This window comes from Pongo pygmaeus, chromosome 11, assembly GCF_028885625.2.
Source record: "Pongo pygmaeus isolate AG05252 chromosome 11, NHGRI_mPonPyg2-v2.0_pri, whole genome shotgun sequence".
NCBI classification, from domain to species: Eukaryota; Metazoa; Chordata; class Mammalia; order Primates; family Hominidae; genus Pongo; species Pongo pygmaeus.
The window spans coordinates 72,848,054-72,862,025 of record NC_072384.2 but is presented as its reverse complement, the minus strand read 5'-3'; the positions used below and the strand labels follow the sequence as shown (position 1 = coordinate 72,862,025).

The following is a 13,972-nucleotide window of genomic DNA, read 5'->3' as shown; positions in this document are numbered from 1 at the left end:
TTTCCTTTGCCTCACTGGGGAGAGGAGGAAATAAGGACGCAAGGAACAAAGTCTGTGACGGTTGAGCATTCGTAAGGAATGGATGACTCCCCAAAGAGTTCCTTCCTAATTCTGCTTTTGAATTTTTATGACACACGAAGTCTCAAAAAGATCTTGGTGAGAAAACTGCTGGGTGATTTCATAGTTTATCTCTTGGCAATTTGAGAATCAATATTCCTGCGTGGTGAGCTGATAAGAGATATAATAATAAAATCTAGGCAGCCGAATATTTTAATAAAAAGGGGTGGTTGCCACCCTGGGGAGCGCATGAAGTCGCCTGAGATTCTGGAAGCCGCTTTCCTTTTGTGCCAAGCCAAAGGCCTTAGATTGTAAAACACAGGGCACCTTGATTGCAAAAACAAAAATAGTGGTAATGTAGAATTAACTGACCCCCAAATGCCTTTTCATTACCACTATCCTTATTTTGGAGGACAACGGTATCTTCCAAAATGAGGCAGTGCGACACAGTAGTTAGACCCTTAGACTGAATCTGCCCTAGGTTGGAGCCTCTGGCGAGGAGTTTCACCTCTGTGCCTCAGTTTCCTCATGAAGAGGATGATACAGAGATAATGTTCCCTGTCATGTTGAGTTGTAACAATTACACAAATATGCCCTTTGCAAAGTGCTCACCAGAAGTATGAAGTAATAATAATTATTATTATTCCTATTATTAATAATAGGGATATATATTACAATATATAATACAATATAATTATAATATAATATAATTATATTATATTATAATATAATTAATATAATTATATATAATATATAATTATATTTAATAATATATATTATTATATATAAATATATAATTATATATAATAATATATAATTATATACAAATATATATTAAAATATATTATTATATTTAATAATATATAATATATAATAAATTTATTATATATTATATATAATAAATTTATTATATTTAATATAATTAAAATAATATAATATAATAATAGAGATATATATTATAATAGGGATATCCCTATTTATAATAGGATATATATATGTTATATATAATAAAATAATAATTATTATTCCCTAGCATGGGAAACATTCAAGCAGAGAAAGACACAATTTCTGCCAGTTTGATTGTCGTAACTTCCAGGTTGTCTCCACATATGATGTCATCTAAATTATTATTATTATTATTATTATTTGAGATGAGTCTTGCTCTGTTGCCCAGGCTGGAGTGCAGTGGTGCGATCCTGGCTCACTGCAACCTTGCCTCCTGGGTTTAAGCGATTCTTCTGCCCCAGCCTCCCAAGTAGCTGGGACTACAGGCACAGGCCACCACACCCAGCTAATTTTTATACTTTTAGTAGAGATGGGGTTTCACCATGTTGGCCAGGCTGGTCTCGAACTCCTAACCTCAAGTGATCTGCCCGCCTTAGCCTCCCAGAGTGCTGGGATTACAGGCATGAGCCACTGTGCCTGGTCTATGTCATTTAAATTAATAATTAACTTTACTATTTAGGAGCAGGTCAAGTAAATGGGGGTAAAACCTGTTTCGGTTATTAATTTAAATTGCCAGTGAAGCCTTTGGTCTAATCATGATGTTTTCTCTGCTAGGTTGTTTCAGAAAAAGCACATTTCACTTGTGGGAGAATTCTTGTAAGCATCAATGGGGCTGGAGCCTGGTCAGGTCCTGGCTCTTTGGAAGGATGTGGCTGTGAAGACTAAGCGCATGGGCAAGATGGCCCTGCAGCCACTCCTGATTACGATAGCAGGGCAGGCACCCAAACGCAGATCACCTTCCAGGGTTCTGCACATCAACCTCACTTTGTGCCATCATCCGTCGCTTGCAAAATGAAGCTAAGAAAAATAACTTAATCTGAATTCTTAGGACAAAGGTGGACAGGGTTTTTCCTTTACCTATTTGTGTATAAGGTAATATTTGCCTGGCTTGCTCTTAGTAGGCTTAAAGTTGTGGAAATGACATAATTTTAAGGGGTAGTTACTGGGTGGTCCTTCTCAAATGCAAAGGGGAAATGTAGCTACTATTTTCATGATAAAGTCACTGTCATACCTTATTCTCAGTGGCTGCCATTACAACACATTTTTCATTTTACTTGTAAAAGAAAAGGTGAAATCCAGCAAATGCCTCTGCTATGCAAACTCCTAGGTTGGAGAGAACTTGCAAAGCTCCAATTTTCTCTTGGAAAGCTTATTCCAGTCATGGAGGTGGGGGGTGGACTTAAAGGCTTCACCTTTCCCATAACCCATAAAGATGGGTTTATGAGAACTTGGTTAGTTGGGATTTGGAGGAAGCCTTTTTTTCTTGGGTTCTATCTTTAAGGCCCAAGGCAACAAGGTTTTCGTGTGGGGAAATGAAGTTTCAATTCAAAGCACATTAATCAGAAAATATTTCATAATGCTAAGACATAGGCTGGCATAGCTGGTATAATTTAGAACAGGACAGTAATTTATTCTAGGATTGTTTTACATAGGTTTACAGATGGCTTAAATGTTGTGGGTCAGGTGTGAGATCTAGCACATATTTACTACAAAGACAATAATAAAGATGTAATTTCTGGTCTTAGCTCTGTCCTTGCCTCATCCCAGGCAAGTCATACACTTTCTCTTGTTATCTCTTTCTGAATCAGCAATGATGATACTATGAGTTATGCATCTCACCCAAATGCCAACGGGATAAAGGAGATGACATTTATAGAATACCTGAGCTCTTCAGAATGTATTATCTAAGCAAAAGCTTTAAGCATTATATTCAGGAAATTATTCTGCAACTGCCCACCAACCTCTTCAAGCCCCAATAAAATACTCATGGTTCCAAAAAAGCTTTTCCTGATGAACCTCACCCACTCCAGTCACTTCTTTATACTTTTAGCACCTTAGCATCATATTCACATTGTATATTTCACTTTTGATCCACCACTTCATAACATCATCTCTCTAGTTGCTCACACTAGAAACCTCAGCACCCTCCTGGCCCCTCCCTCCCACTTGCTGCGTTTGCAGCTAGTGACACAATCTAATTCCGTTTCAGTGTGTCCTGGGACCCATGGCACTGTCACAGGCTCAGCGCTTTGACATTTTCCACCTGGTTGTCTGCACTGCCCACTCACAGATCTTTCTCACTCTAGCCTGGCCCCTTTCCAATTCATCCTTCTTCTCTGTGCTTCTTTAAGATCTGTTAAAAACTAAATCTGGGCCGGGCGCGGTGGCTCACGCCTGTAATCCCAGCACTTTGGGAGGCCGAGGCGGGCGGATCATGAGGTCAGGAGATGGAGACCATCCTGGCTAACATGGTGAAACCCCGTCTCTACTAAAAATACAAAAAAATTAGCCGGGCGCGGTGGCGGGCGCCTGTAGTCCCAGCTACTCGGGAGGCTGAGGCAGGAGAATGGCGTGAACCCGGGAGGCGGAGCTTGCAGTGAGCCGAGATAGCGCCACTGCACTCCGGCCTGGGCGAAAGAGCGAGATTCCGTCTCGAACAAACAAAAAAACAAAACATAAATCTGATCCTATCTGCTCTCTTCTTAAAATCCTTAAAACTCCTTGGCTTAGCACATAAGACAGTGCTTTTTCTGGTCGCCAGCCACCCTTCTGGGCACTCCCTTTGGCAGCCGCTTGTTCCATGGTAAGTCTTTCTAGAGGGAGGATGCTTGAGTTGAGTCGTGAAGTCCCCTCAAAATTATTCCAAGAAAGAGCTCCCTGTGTTTTCCTGGCTTCACGCTTTTGAGCTTTCGCACACATGGTTGGTTCTGCCTTCAGTGTCCTCTCCTTACCTAGTCATTCTTAGTGGCTTTAACATTTTAGCTTAAGCAACACTTCTACCAAGAAGACTTCTAGGACCCTCCCTCACCCCTTTCCCATCTGTTGTAGATCCTCATCCAGTGAACTCCCATGGAACCATGTAAATGGCTTTTTAAAAACTCATCATTCTGTACCATAGCCTTTCATGCATGGATTTTGTCTATTGCTCATGATAAGCTGTAGGTTCCGTAAAGGCTGGGATTGTACTTTTTGATTTTGTATCAAAATCTAGCATCTACCTTAGAGCCAGGCACAAAGTAGGTCCTCAGTAAATGCCTGCCAAATGAATAGATAAAATTATTACTCTGGGCTGGGCGCAGTGGCTCACGCCTGTAATCCCAGCACTTTGGGAGGTCGAGCTAGGTGGATCACGAGGTCAGGAGGTGGAGACCAGCCTGACTAACATGGTGAAACCCTGTCTCTAGTGAAAATACAAAAATTAGCCGGGTGTGGTGGCGTGCCCCTATAATCCCAGCTACTCAGGAGGCTGAGGCAGGAGAATTGCTTGAACCCGGGAGGCGGAGGTTGCAGTGAGCTGAGATTGCACCACTGCACTCCAGCCTAGGCAACAGAGTGAGACTCTGTCTAAAAAAAAAAAAAAAAAAAAAAGATTACTCTGGATAGGTAACCAAGGAACAGCAGAGTATCAAAAGCTGCAGCAACTTTAGGGCTTGTAGATAATCTATGACTCAAGAAGTCTACATCATTATTACCAAAAACAGACCATTGTATTCAGTCTCAAATATTATCCATAGCTCCTTTTTACTAAAAAATAGATTTTTCAGTTTTCCATATTAATAAATTATTTCTTTTTTAATTGAAAATATTTTCTTGGCCAGGCGCAGTTACTCACACCTGTAATCCCAGCACTTTGGGAGGCCGAGGTGGGCGGATCACCTGAGGTCGGGAGTTCGAGACCAGCCTGGCCAACATGGAGAAACCCTGTGTCTACTAAAAATACAAAATTAGCTGGGCGTGGTGGCACACGACTATAATCCCAGGTACTTCTGAGGCAAGAGAATCACTTGAACCAGGGAGTCAGAGGTTGCAGTGAGCCGAGATCACGCCATTGTACTCCATCCTGGGCAACAAGAGCAAAACTCCGTCTCAAAAAAAAAAAAAAATTTTTTTTTTCTTGATTGAGATCTCTCTTCACAAGTCTTTTCCAAGGAAATTTTTTCTCTCTTCTTTTACCACCTACAAGCCATAACAAAGCTTAAAGGTAACTCATAAATTCAATGTCATGGAATCAAGAAAACTAGAAAAGGCAAATTGAAATGTGCAATTTGTTTACCATCAGATGAACGTAGGGGTGGCCACAGCTGCAGAATGTCAGGGTTAGAAGTGCTTCTGATATTGTTGGAGACAGAAGAACTTACTTTCCTGTCCCCTTTCTGTAGCTCCTTCTAACAACAGGAGTGAATAGACAGTGATCCATTCACAGAGAGAAAACTATTCATATGTAAGAAACCTGGATCCAGAGCAGCTCTCACTCAACCAAAGTCTGTGGCCGAAACAAGGGAGGTAAAGATTTTCATTCAGCAGGTAAAGAAATAACTGCAGTGGTGCAGGCAAGACACATTCTTGCATAGATGTCTAGAAAGGGCATCTTTAAAAAAAATTTAATGTTTTTGGGTATATACTAGGTGTATATATTTTGGGGGTACATGTGAATTTTTTTTTTTTTGACATGATGTCTCACTCTGTTGCCCAGGCTAGAATGCAGTGGCACAATTTTGGCTCACTGTAGGCTTGACCTCCTGAGCTCAAGTGATCCTTCCCACTTTAGCCTTTCCAAGTAGCTAGGACTACAGGCGTACACCACTACACCCAGCTACTTTTTGTATTTTTTGTAGCGATGGGATTCCACCATGTTGCCCAGGCTGGTCTTGAACTCCTAGGCTCAAGCGATCCACCAGCCTCGGCCTCCGAAAGTGCTGGGACTACAGGTGTGATCCATTGCGCCCGGTCTTTGTGATGCTTTGATACAAGCATATAGTACGTAATAATCACATTAGGATAACTGAGGGCATCCATTACCTCATTTCTTTGTGTTACGACATCCCAATTCCACTCTTTTAATTATTTAAAAATATATAATAAACTATTGTTGACTGTAGTCACCTTGTTGTGCTATCACATAATAGATCTTATTCATTCTGTCTATGTTTTCACCCATTAACCATCCCAGCATCCTCCTGCCCTCCCCTGCTATGCTTCCAAGCCTCTGGTAATCATCATTCTACTATCTCCATGAGTTCAAGTGTTTTAATTTTTAGCTTCCGTCTTTCTGTGACTGGCTTATTTCACTTAACATAATATCCTCCGGTTCCATCCATATTGTTGCAAATGACATGATTTCATTGTATTTGGGAACAGTATGCCATTGTGTATATGTACCACGTTTTCTTTATCTATTCATCTGTTGATGGGCACTTAGGTTTGCTTCCAAATGTTGGATTTTGTGCACAGTGCTGCAGTAAACATAAGAGTACAGATATCTCTTCAATATATTGATTTCCGTTCTTTTGGTTATATACCTAGCAGTGGGATTGCTGGATCATTTACATTCCCACCAACAGTGTACAAAGGTTCTCCTTTCTCCACATCCTCACCAGCATTCATTATTGCCTGTCTTTTCGATATAAGCCATTCTAAGTGGGGTGAGATGATATCTCATTGTGGTTTTGATTTGCATTTCCCTGATAATTAGTGACACTGAGCCATTTTCCATATACCTGTTGGCCATTTGTATGTCTTCTTTTGAGAAACCCCTATGCAGATCTTTTGCCCATTTTTAACTGGATTATTAGAAAGAGCATCTTTGGAAGGCCCAGGAAAAACTCAACCCCTCACAACAATTTCCAATCATTCCTAGGCACTGGTTCCCAGGAATGGCCTTGGAGCAAGCATAGTTTCACTGAGGAAAGTCCAGGGCCAGCTGAGCCTACCAGAGCAATCGGTAGGCTCACACAGCTTGTGAGGTGTATTTATAAGGTCCCTTGGCTTCCCTCAAGGGAAGGCTTCCACATTATGAGTAGTTAAGAACTTGGGTTCTGAGACCAGAGCAACCTGCATTCAAATCTTTATTCTGCTATTTGCTAGCCATGTAACCCTTGGGCAAGTTATTTAACCTGTCTGAGCCTCAGTTTCCTCATTTGCAAAATGGGGGAAAGTAGTTTTCACACTTCAGTACTGTATGCCTGGTACACCATAAGTGGTCAGTTAACAGAAGTTATCATTATTATCGTTAGCTATTTATAGTAATCAAAAGTAACACAAACCTACTGTAATTCTAATTCACAGGCTACCTAGGCCAAATAATTTTTCCAGACTTTCAAAATGACATAAACTGAAAGGCTTATTGAAGAAGTGTTGCTCAAATGCCCTGCCACCCTATTTAGAGCTGATAATTTGGGTCTCCACATGGCCTACAGTTCCATTCTTAGTTTTTATTCTCGGTATTATAAAGCTGCTTTCTCTTATGAATCAGGAATCAGGAAGCTGCGACATGAGTGGTATACACAGTCTGGTATCCACGGCCCCCCTTCCCTGTCCATGCTTTAATGTGAGTTATCCTGATGTTTGGGTGGCCTCACATGGGCGTCTTCAGCTGACTGAGAAAGTAAGATTCCTAGACTGGATTACAGAGGCAGCTGGCAGCCTTTCAGCTAAATTCTATTTTATAAAGTCTATAAATTTACTCAGAATCCAGTTACCAGCTGGTAGGGGGTGTATAAAACCGTGGAGTTACAGAAGAGAAAAAAGAGTAATTCGATTGAGATTTATCCAAAGGATTTAAAATGTGATTTACCTGTGGGCCAGTTCCTGGTTTCAAGTGAAAACCAAAAACCAGTTCCAAGTTCACTATTTTTTCCTCGTTTTCTTCAGGTTCACCTCCTGAGTCCTAAAACAGGAAACCAAGCACCAATTATTCTAGATGTTGTTTTTACTTTTCATGTAAAGAAGATGATATCTTAGCACTAGTTTTTTTTTTTTTTTTTTTTTTCGATTCTAATCTATTAACTTTTGGTTATTTTGGATTAAGCTACAAATTCTAATTACATCAAGCAAGAGAAATGACATATTATGCCTTTCAGGACTTTGCCAAATGATTTATTTCATGCAGTTCAAATTGAATGTCACTGTCTTACATTTATCACAATGCATCTTGCATTGTGCAATTTTACCCTAGAAATGCACTTAGCACCTCGAGATGCATTGTGAGATTTCAACTTCAGAGGTTCACAATACCCAGGGCATTTACAAGCTATTCCCAAAGAGGGATTACGCAGTGGATGGAGGATGCAAATGTGGATGGAGGATGAAGCAGAGGAACAAAACGAGTCTTTGAGGGCTTAGAGATGAAAAACTATAGCTGTTAGTGAATAAGTAAAGTTCTGTGTATGAATTGCAAGTATTTGCTGATTTTAAACAAAGTATGCCACATTCCTTTAAACTAGATTCAAAATGTTAAGTATACTAATATGTTATTCAAACAGTAAGCCTCCCATCCCCTATGAAAGTGACGATCGAGTGCTCCAGGGTATGAATTCTCTCAGTGACTTACATGTTGAAAAGTATCCAGGGCCAGGTGGGAGGCCACAGGACCTCACCTACAATGTTGGCACTTACAACTTCTAGCCATTAAAGTGAGGTGTGTTGTTCTTATCATGAACGAATTGTTAATATTTCAACTTGTGGGGAACAAGGGTGTTCAATTTACACACATCCCTTGCTTCAAAGGGCCTTTTGTTAGACAGATATGATGAAATTTCACTTCAAACAACCATTACCGACTTTGGCAAATTTAGGTGTGGATGCAGCAGGTGCATGTGTCAATAAAGGTAGCATTAGTGTCCGTAAGAAAAACCTTACTTACCTTAATTAGTGGTGGGAAGTGAAACAAATTTATGTAATCATGGGTTAATTTCTCAATGGCTGACTGTAAAAAAAAATCATATGACTTTATTAATGATCCAATAATACCAAGAGAAGATTAAAATCATTGGGTACAAACAAAAACATTCCTTATTTACCTAGTTCATAAAATATCTTGGGGGCGTTAATATCCAACGTCTATTTAGAATAAATCTCATTGTCCAAAGCAGTGTAGGTGGTTTGTAATTATTTAAAGGACCAGAAAATTTTAAAAACTATTTTTTATTTTGGAGACCAGGTCTTATTCTATCGTGTAGGCTGGAGTGCAATAATGCCATCATAACTCACCACAGCCTTGAACTCCTGAGCTCAAGAGATTCTTCCATCTCAGCCTCCCAAGTGGCTGGGACTCAGGCACACACCACCACACCCAGCTAATTTATTTTATTTTTTTGTAGAGATGGGGTCTTACTCTGTTGCTCAGGCTGGTCTTGAAATCCTGGCCTCCTGCCTTGGCCTCTCAAAGTGCTGGGATTACAGGGATGAGGCCAAGAAAAGGAAGACATTTTAAAGATGTTGAACCTCAGACTAAGCAATAAATAAAACAATTTTTCAAACACCGGCAGAGTATAGTACTGAGAAGTGGATGTTCTATTGTACAGAATGCAGGTGCCACTCTGAATAACAGTGAGAAAAGCAACATAGCACATGAGTATAACACCAGACTTTCAGGAAGGCTAGAATCTCACTAAAAGGTTGATTGCATTATAAGAACATTTCTATAGATATGTGTCCAACATCCCCTCTGCCAATGAAACACAAAGAAATCTGAAAGGAAAGGAAGACAATTTAAATGATGATTTTTTGGATACTCAGCAGGCACAGTTCAGATTTTCTAAGAACTGATTGCAGAGAGAGTAAAAAAGTACCAACCTGAGAAAATTAGATGCATTTTATTTTAAAGCAAAATAACTGTTGACAGCTGACAATGTAATGAACAGTTATTGGGTGTCCAATCCTACTTCTTACACTCTACTCCTCCACAAGAGGGCTTGCAGGCTCAGAGAAGAAGGGAGCCATGGTCAGGCTTAAAGGGAGGGACAAACACACAGGAAAAGAATGGGTGGGGGCCGGGTGCAGTGGCTCACATCTGTAATCCCAGCACTTTGGGACGCTGAGGTGGGCGGATCATGAGGTCAGAAGTTCGAGACCAGCCTGACCAACATGGTGAAGCCCTGTCTCTACTAAAAATACAAAAATTAGCCAGGTGTGGTAGCCTGCGCCTGTAATTCCAGCTACTCAGGAGGCTGAGGCAGGAGAATCGCTTGAATCCGGGAGGCGGAGGTTGCAGTGAGCCAAGATCGCACCATTGCACTTCAGCCTGGGTGGCAGAGCGAGACTCCAGCTCAAAAAAAAAAACAAACAAACAAACAAAAAGAAAGGGGAAATACTGCTCCACTGTCCAGTTTGATCACCTACCATTTAAGGACTGAGAGACTCTTGGAGAAAGTACACAACAATTGTGCCTTCCTCAGTGAAAGTGCAAAGAATAAAGGATGCATTCTTACCATCAGGCTGTGTGTGAGAAAAACTTCTGACAAGGACCAGGAGGACTCCTCCAGTGTGGATCTACTCATCCCCAAAGGCCCAGCTTGGAGCATTACTTATCTTAATTGAGAGTCTATGCAGGGCCCTCCTAGAGTAAGTGCACATGACCCTTTCCCTTTATCTTTCCCTCTCATATAAACTTGTTGGAAATCCCCATGCTCTGGCTGAGTTTAGTGGTCACCTGTTGGCTGAACCCCCGCTGGGTAGCCATTCTTACATACAGGCCCAGCCTTGGTAGTAAGGGGGAGGGTCCGCATTCCACACTTTGGAGACTGCCCCTCTGTGAATGACTGTCTTTAGAAGCTCGTGCAGACTCACTCAGGAGTTTGAGGGCAGTGTTAGGTCCCCCAACAGATGCAGGCTACTCCTTCATTTGGAGCTCTGGGCAGACCCTCTGCAGAGGTCATAAAAAGAGGACATTACACTGACTCCACTCTAGTGGGTCAAATAATTTTTTTTTTTTAACTTTTAAGTGGCTGCTTCCAACAGGGCTTTTTCTCTCTGCATGTTCCTTGGCTTCTCTGCAAGCTTAGACCCCTGTCCCCTGTCCCTGCCTTTTTTTTTTTTTTTTTTTCAGACAGGGTCTCACTGTATTGCCCAGGCTGTAGTGCAGTGGTGCAATCATAGTTCATGGCAGCCTCAACCTCTTGGGCTCAAGCGATCCTCCCACCTCAACCTCCCAAGTAGCTGGGATCACCACAGGTGTGCACCACATGCCTGGCTAATTTTTGCATTTTTTGCAGAGGCAAGGTTTCGCCATGTTGCCCAGTCTGGTCTTGAACTCCTGGTTTCAAGTGAGTTGCCCACCTTGACCTCCCAAAGTGCTGGGATTACAGGCTTGAGCCACAGTGCCTGGCCCTTAGACCCTTTTGACCACCGATTCTATCTTAAAGCTTTTCCAACCTTTGACTTTTGTAACAGCATTCTCTCCTCATTTCCTACTTTGTGGACAGATATTCCTGTCTTCCTCTTCACTTTCCTGGCCACACACATCCTTTCTGCCAAAGACAGAAAGCTTCCTAGCTGGAAGAAGACTACTCTTGGGCAGGGTGTAGAGGTGCCTGTGCTTTCCTTTGTTTTATTATTATTTTTTAATGAGGTGAAATTCACATACCATAAAATTAACCATTTTAAAGTGGGCAAATGAGTGGCATTTAGCACATTCACAGTGTTGTGCAACCAGTACCTCTATCTAGTTCCAAAACATTTTCATCACCCCCAAAGGGGACTCTACTCCCATTAGGCAGTCAATAACCATTGCCTCCTCCCCACAGCAGCTGGCAATCACTGACTGCTTTCTGTCTCTATGGATTCGCCTGTTCAGGATGTCTCATACAATATGTGACCTTTGTGTCTGGCTTCTTTCATTTAGCATCATGTTCAAGGCTCATCTATGCTGCCACGCATATCAGTGTGGAGTCCTAATAAGTTAAGTAAGCAACAACGAGGAGGGGGTCCCGGGGCGGGGGGTGGGTAACAATTGTTCTGAGAGACGGCTAATCACAGACAATCACAACAACCTGTTCCCAAATACCTCATTCTGCAAGTAACTCCAGCAGCATGACCTTGTCTGCACACCCTATCTGCATGTAGCCCGTCCAGTATGAGCCCATAAAACTTCCCTCAAGCCCCTGCCTCTTGGCAGACAGCCCCTTCTCTGCTGTGCTGCCCATTGCACCCTTGCAACGCATCTTCATACTTTCTTTACCTACGACTGTCTTGGTAAATTCTTTTACTACCTGCGGCAGCGGCCCCAGCCAGTCTGCCCACAACAATCAATACTTCATTGTGCTTTCCTTCTTGAGCTTGAGAACAGCCCTCTTACCTGTGACATCTTCCCCTTCTCTCCATTCGCATTTTTGCTACACTGCAGTGCTTATTATTCTCCACATTTATACCCTCCTGTATTTTCAAAACCCAGCCTTGCCTTTTTAATCCATTTTAAAACTTCCAGAAGCAAAGTGTAAACATGTCAATTCTCAATACTCCCGACAGCTGGTCAAATTCCAGCTCTTCCCCCCAGCTTGAAGTTGTAAGCTGTCCAGGATCCGGCCCCACCTTCCTTCCACTTCAGGTGCCGTGCATTCTACTCATCACCCGTGTTCTGCAGACGGAGCTGCTTATGCTACTTAGGTCGGGACTCGTCTTTTCTGTTCCTCCACATTCTCTTCCATTTCTCTTAACTCTGTGTTCTCTCTGTCTAGATTAACGTTCTTTCCTTTCCTGGTCTACATTCCAAAATCTGTCATTCCTCCAAGATCCGGCTCAAGGGCCACCCACTGTGAAGTTTCCCCTCTCTATCTCCCACCATGGTCTGTCCCAAGTCTGGGTAATGAATCGGTCCTTTCCTCCCAATTGCCAAGGAGATGCTGTATGCACGTTTAATCTTTTCTCTGAGATGTAAATTCCTTAACCACAGGTTTCTTTGAATCTTCATAGGCCCAGTCTCACAATTAGTAGACATTCACTGAATTTGTTGAACAATAAACAGTAAGTCTGGACTTTGCTTGCCTAAATGATCCTGCTCAGCCTGAAAGGGGTACTTAGGTTATCCAGGGCCACCCTTGGAAAGATGTAAATCACTGAGGGGTTCTGGTGAGATATCCCAGCTCACCACCCTTCCTCTGAACTGATCCTTAAGGAATACTGGGGCTTTTCAAAGATGGCAGGTGGGAAGGGGAGGTGGGAGCATCTTATTTGGCATCTGCCAAATAGGACAAGATTTACAAAATTTCTTTTCTGGAGCTCTGAAACATCTCTGTACTGCAGAAAATACTTTTTCCTACTCTGGCCCACCTAAGCCAGCATAGCTTTTAGGATGGACTTGCCCACACCCAGAGGCTGGGATTACATTCTTTGCCAGCCTTTGAGAAATATGCTATGCATGAGTTTTCCTGCCCTTCTAGGAGGGAGAAGACAGCAAGGTCCTCTTTCTGTTGTGGAGATGGTCTCTGGTGGGTGAGTGCCAAGCTGTTACGCAAAGGGTGCTGAGAGTCTGTAAGGATGTTTCTTCCCGGACCTAGGGTCCACAGAATGAAATGAATGGGCTGTCTTTGGGCCTTAATGGGGATTTCTCTAGAAAGGTCAGTGTGGGTAGCTCTGAGGTAGGGCCTAGTTGGTGTGCTGGTAGAGCCTTTGTGAAGGTGTGGATTTGGACAGGAGGCTGCCTTTTCTAAATTTTCTCCTTTATTCTGTTTCTCTTCTTTCTAACCTGTACACACTCGTCCATCTACCCACACTGGAATGGGGGTGAGGGTTTGGGGAGCAAACCTGATTTTATTCTAAGATCTCTCTTGAAACAAGATTAGTCACAATGACCACACAGATGCCGGCAATTCTTACTCAGCTTAAGTTGCTAAATTGAAAAAAGCAAAAACAAACAAACAAAAAACAACCATGACCACGACCACCACAACGAACACAGAGGTTTAGCTTTGAAACTACTCAAAACTTAAGTTTTGGGGGAAATGTTAGAATTTCCTGAGTAAGTGGGGATTAAAACACATACATGGTGGTGTCTGTTCCAGGTCATAATGACAAAAATTACAAATGCCTTTAGGTTACTGCATTGGCTTAGGTTTCCCTCTGGCCATGCAGAAATTCCGGGGTCCCTAGGGATTCCTGATGGATTTTTGTCCTCTCTAGAATTAAACTGAGTCAC

At 42.1% G+C, this 13,972-nt stretch overlaps 1 protein-coding gene across 2 annotated transcripts in view; it reads right to left on the bottom strand.

The window, feature by feature from the left end:
- The window catches only part of MAP3K20 (mitogen-activated protein kinase kinase kinase 20), a 192,570-nt gene that overhangs the window by 20,748 nt on the left and 157,850 nt on the right, over window positions 1-13,972 (bottom strand). For both annotated transcript variants that reach the window (XM_063648320.1, XM_054477607.2), the window contains exons 15-16: window positions 8,705-8,767; window positions 7,637-7,729 (exon numbers count right to left, since the gene is read on the bottom strand). In XM_063648320.1, coding sequence (XP_063504390.1) covers window positions 7,637-7,729; window positions 8,705-8,767 — 156 coding nt within the window. The remainder of the gene's footprint in view (window positions 1-7,636; window positions 7,730-8,704; window positions 8,768-13,972) is intronic.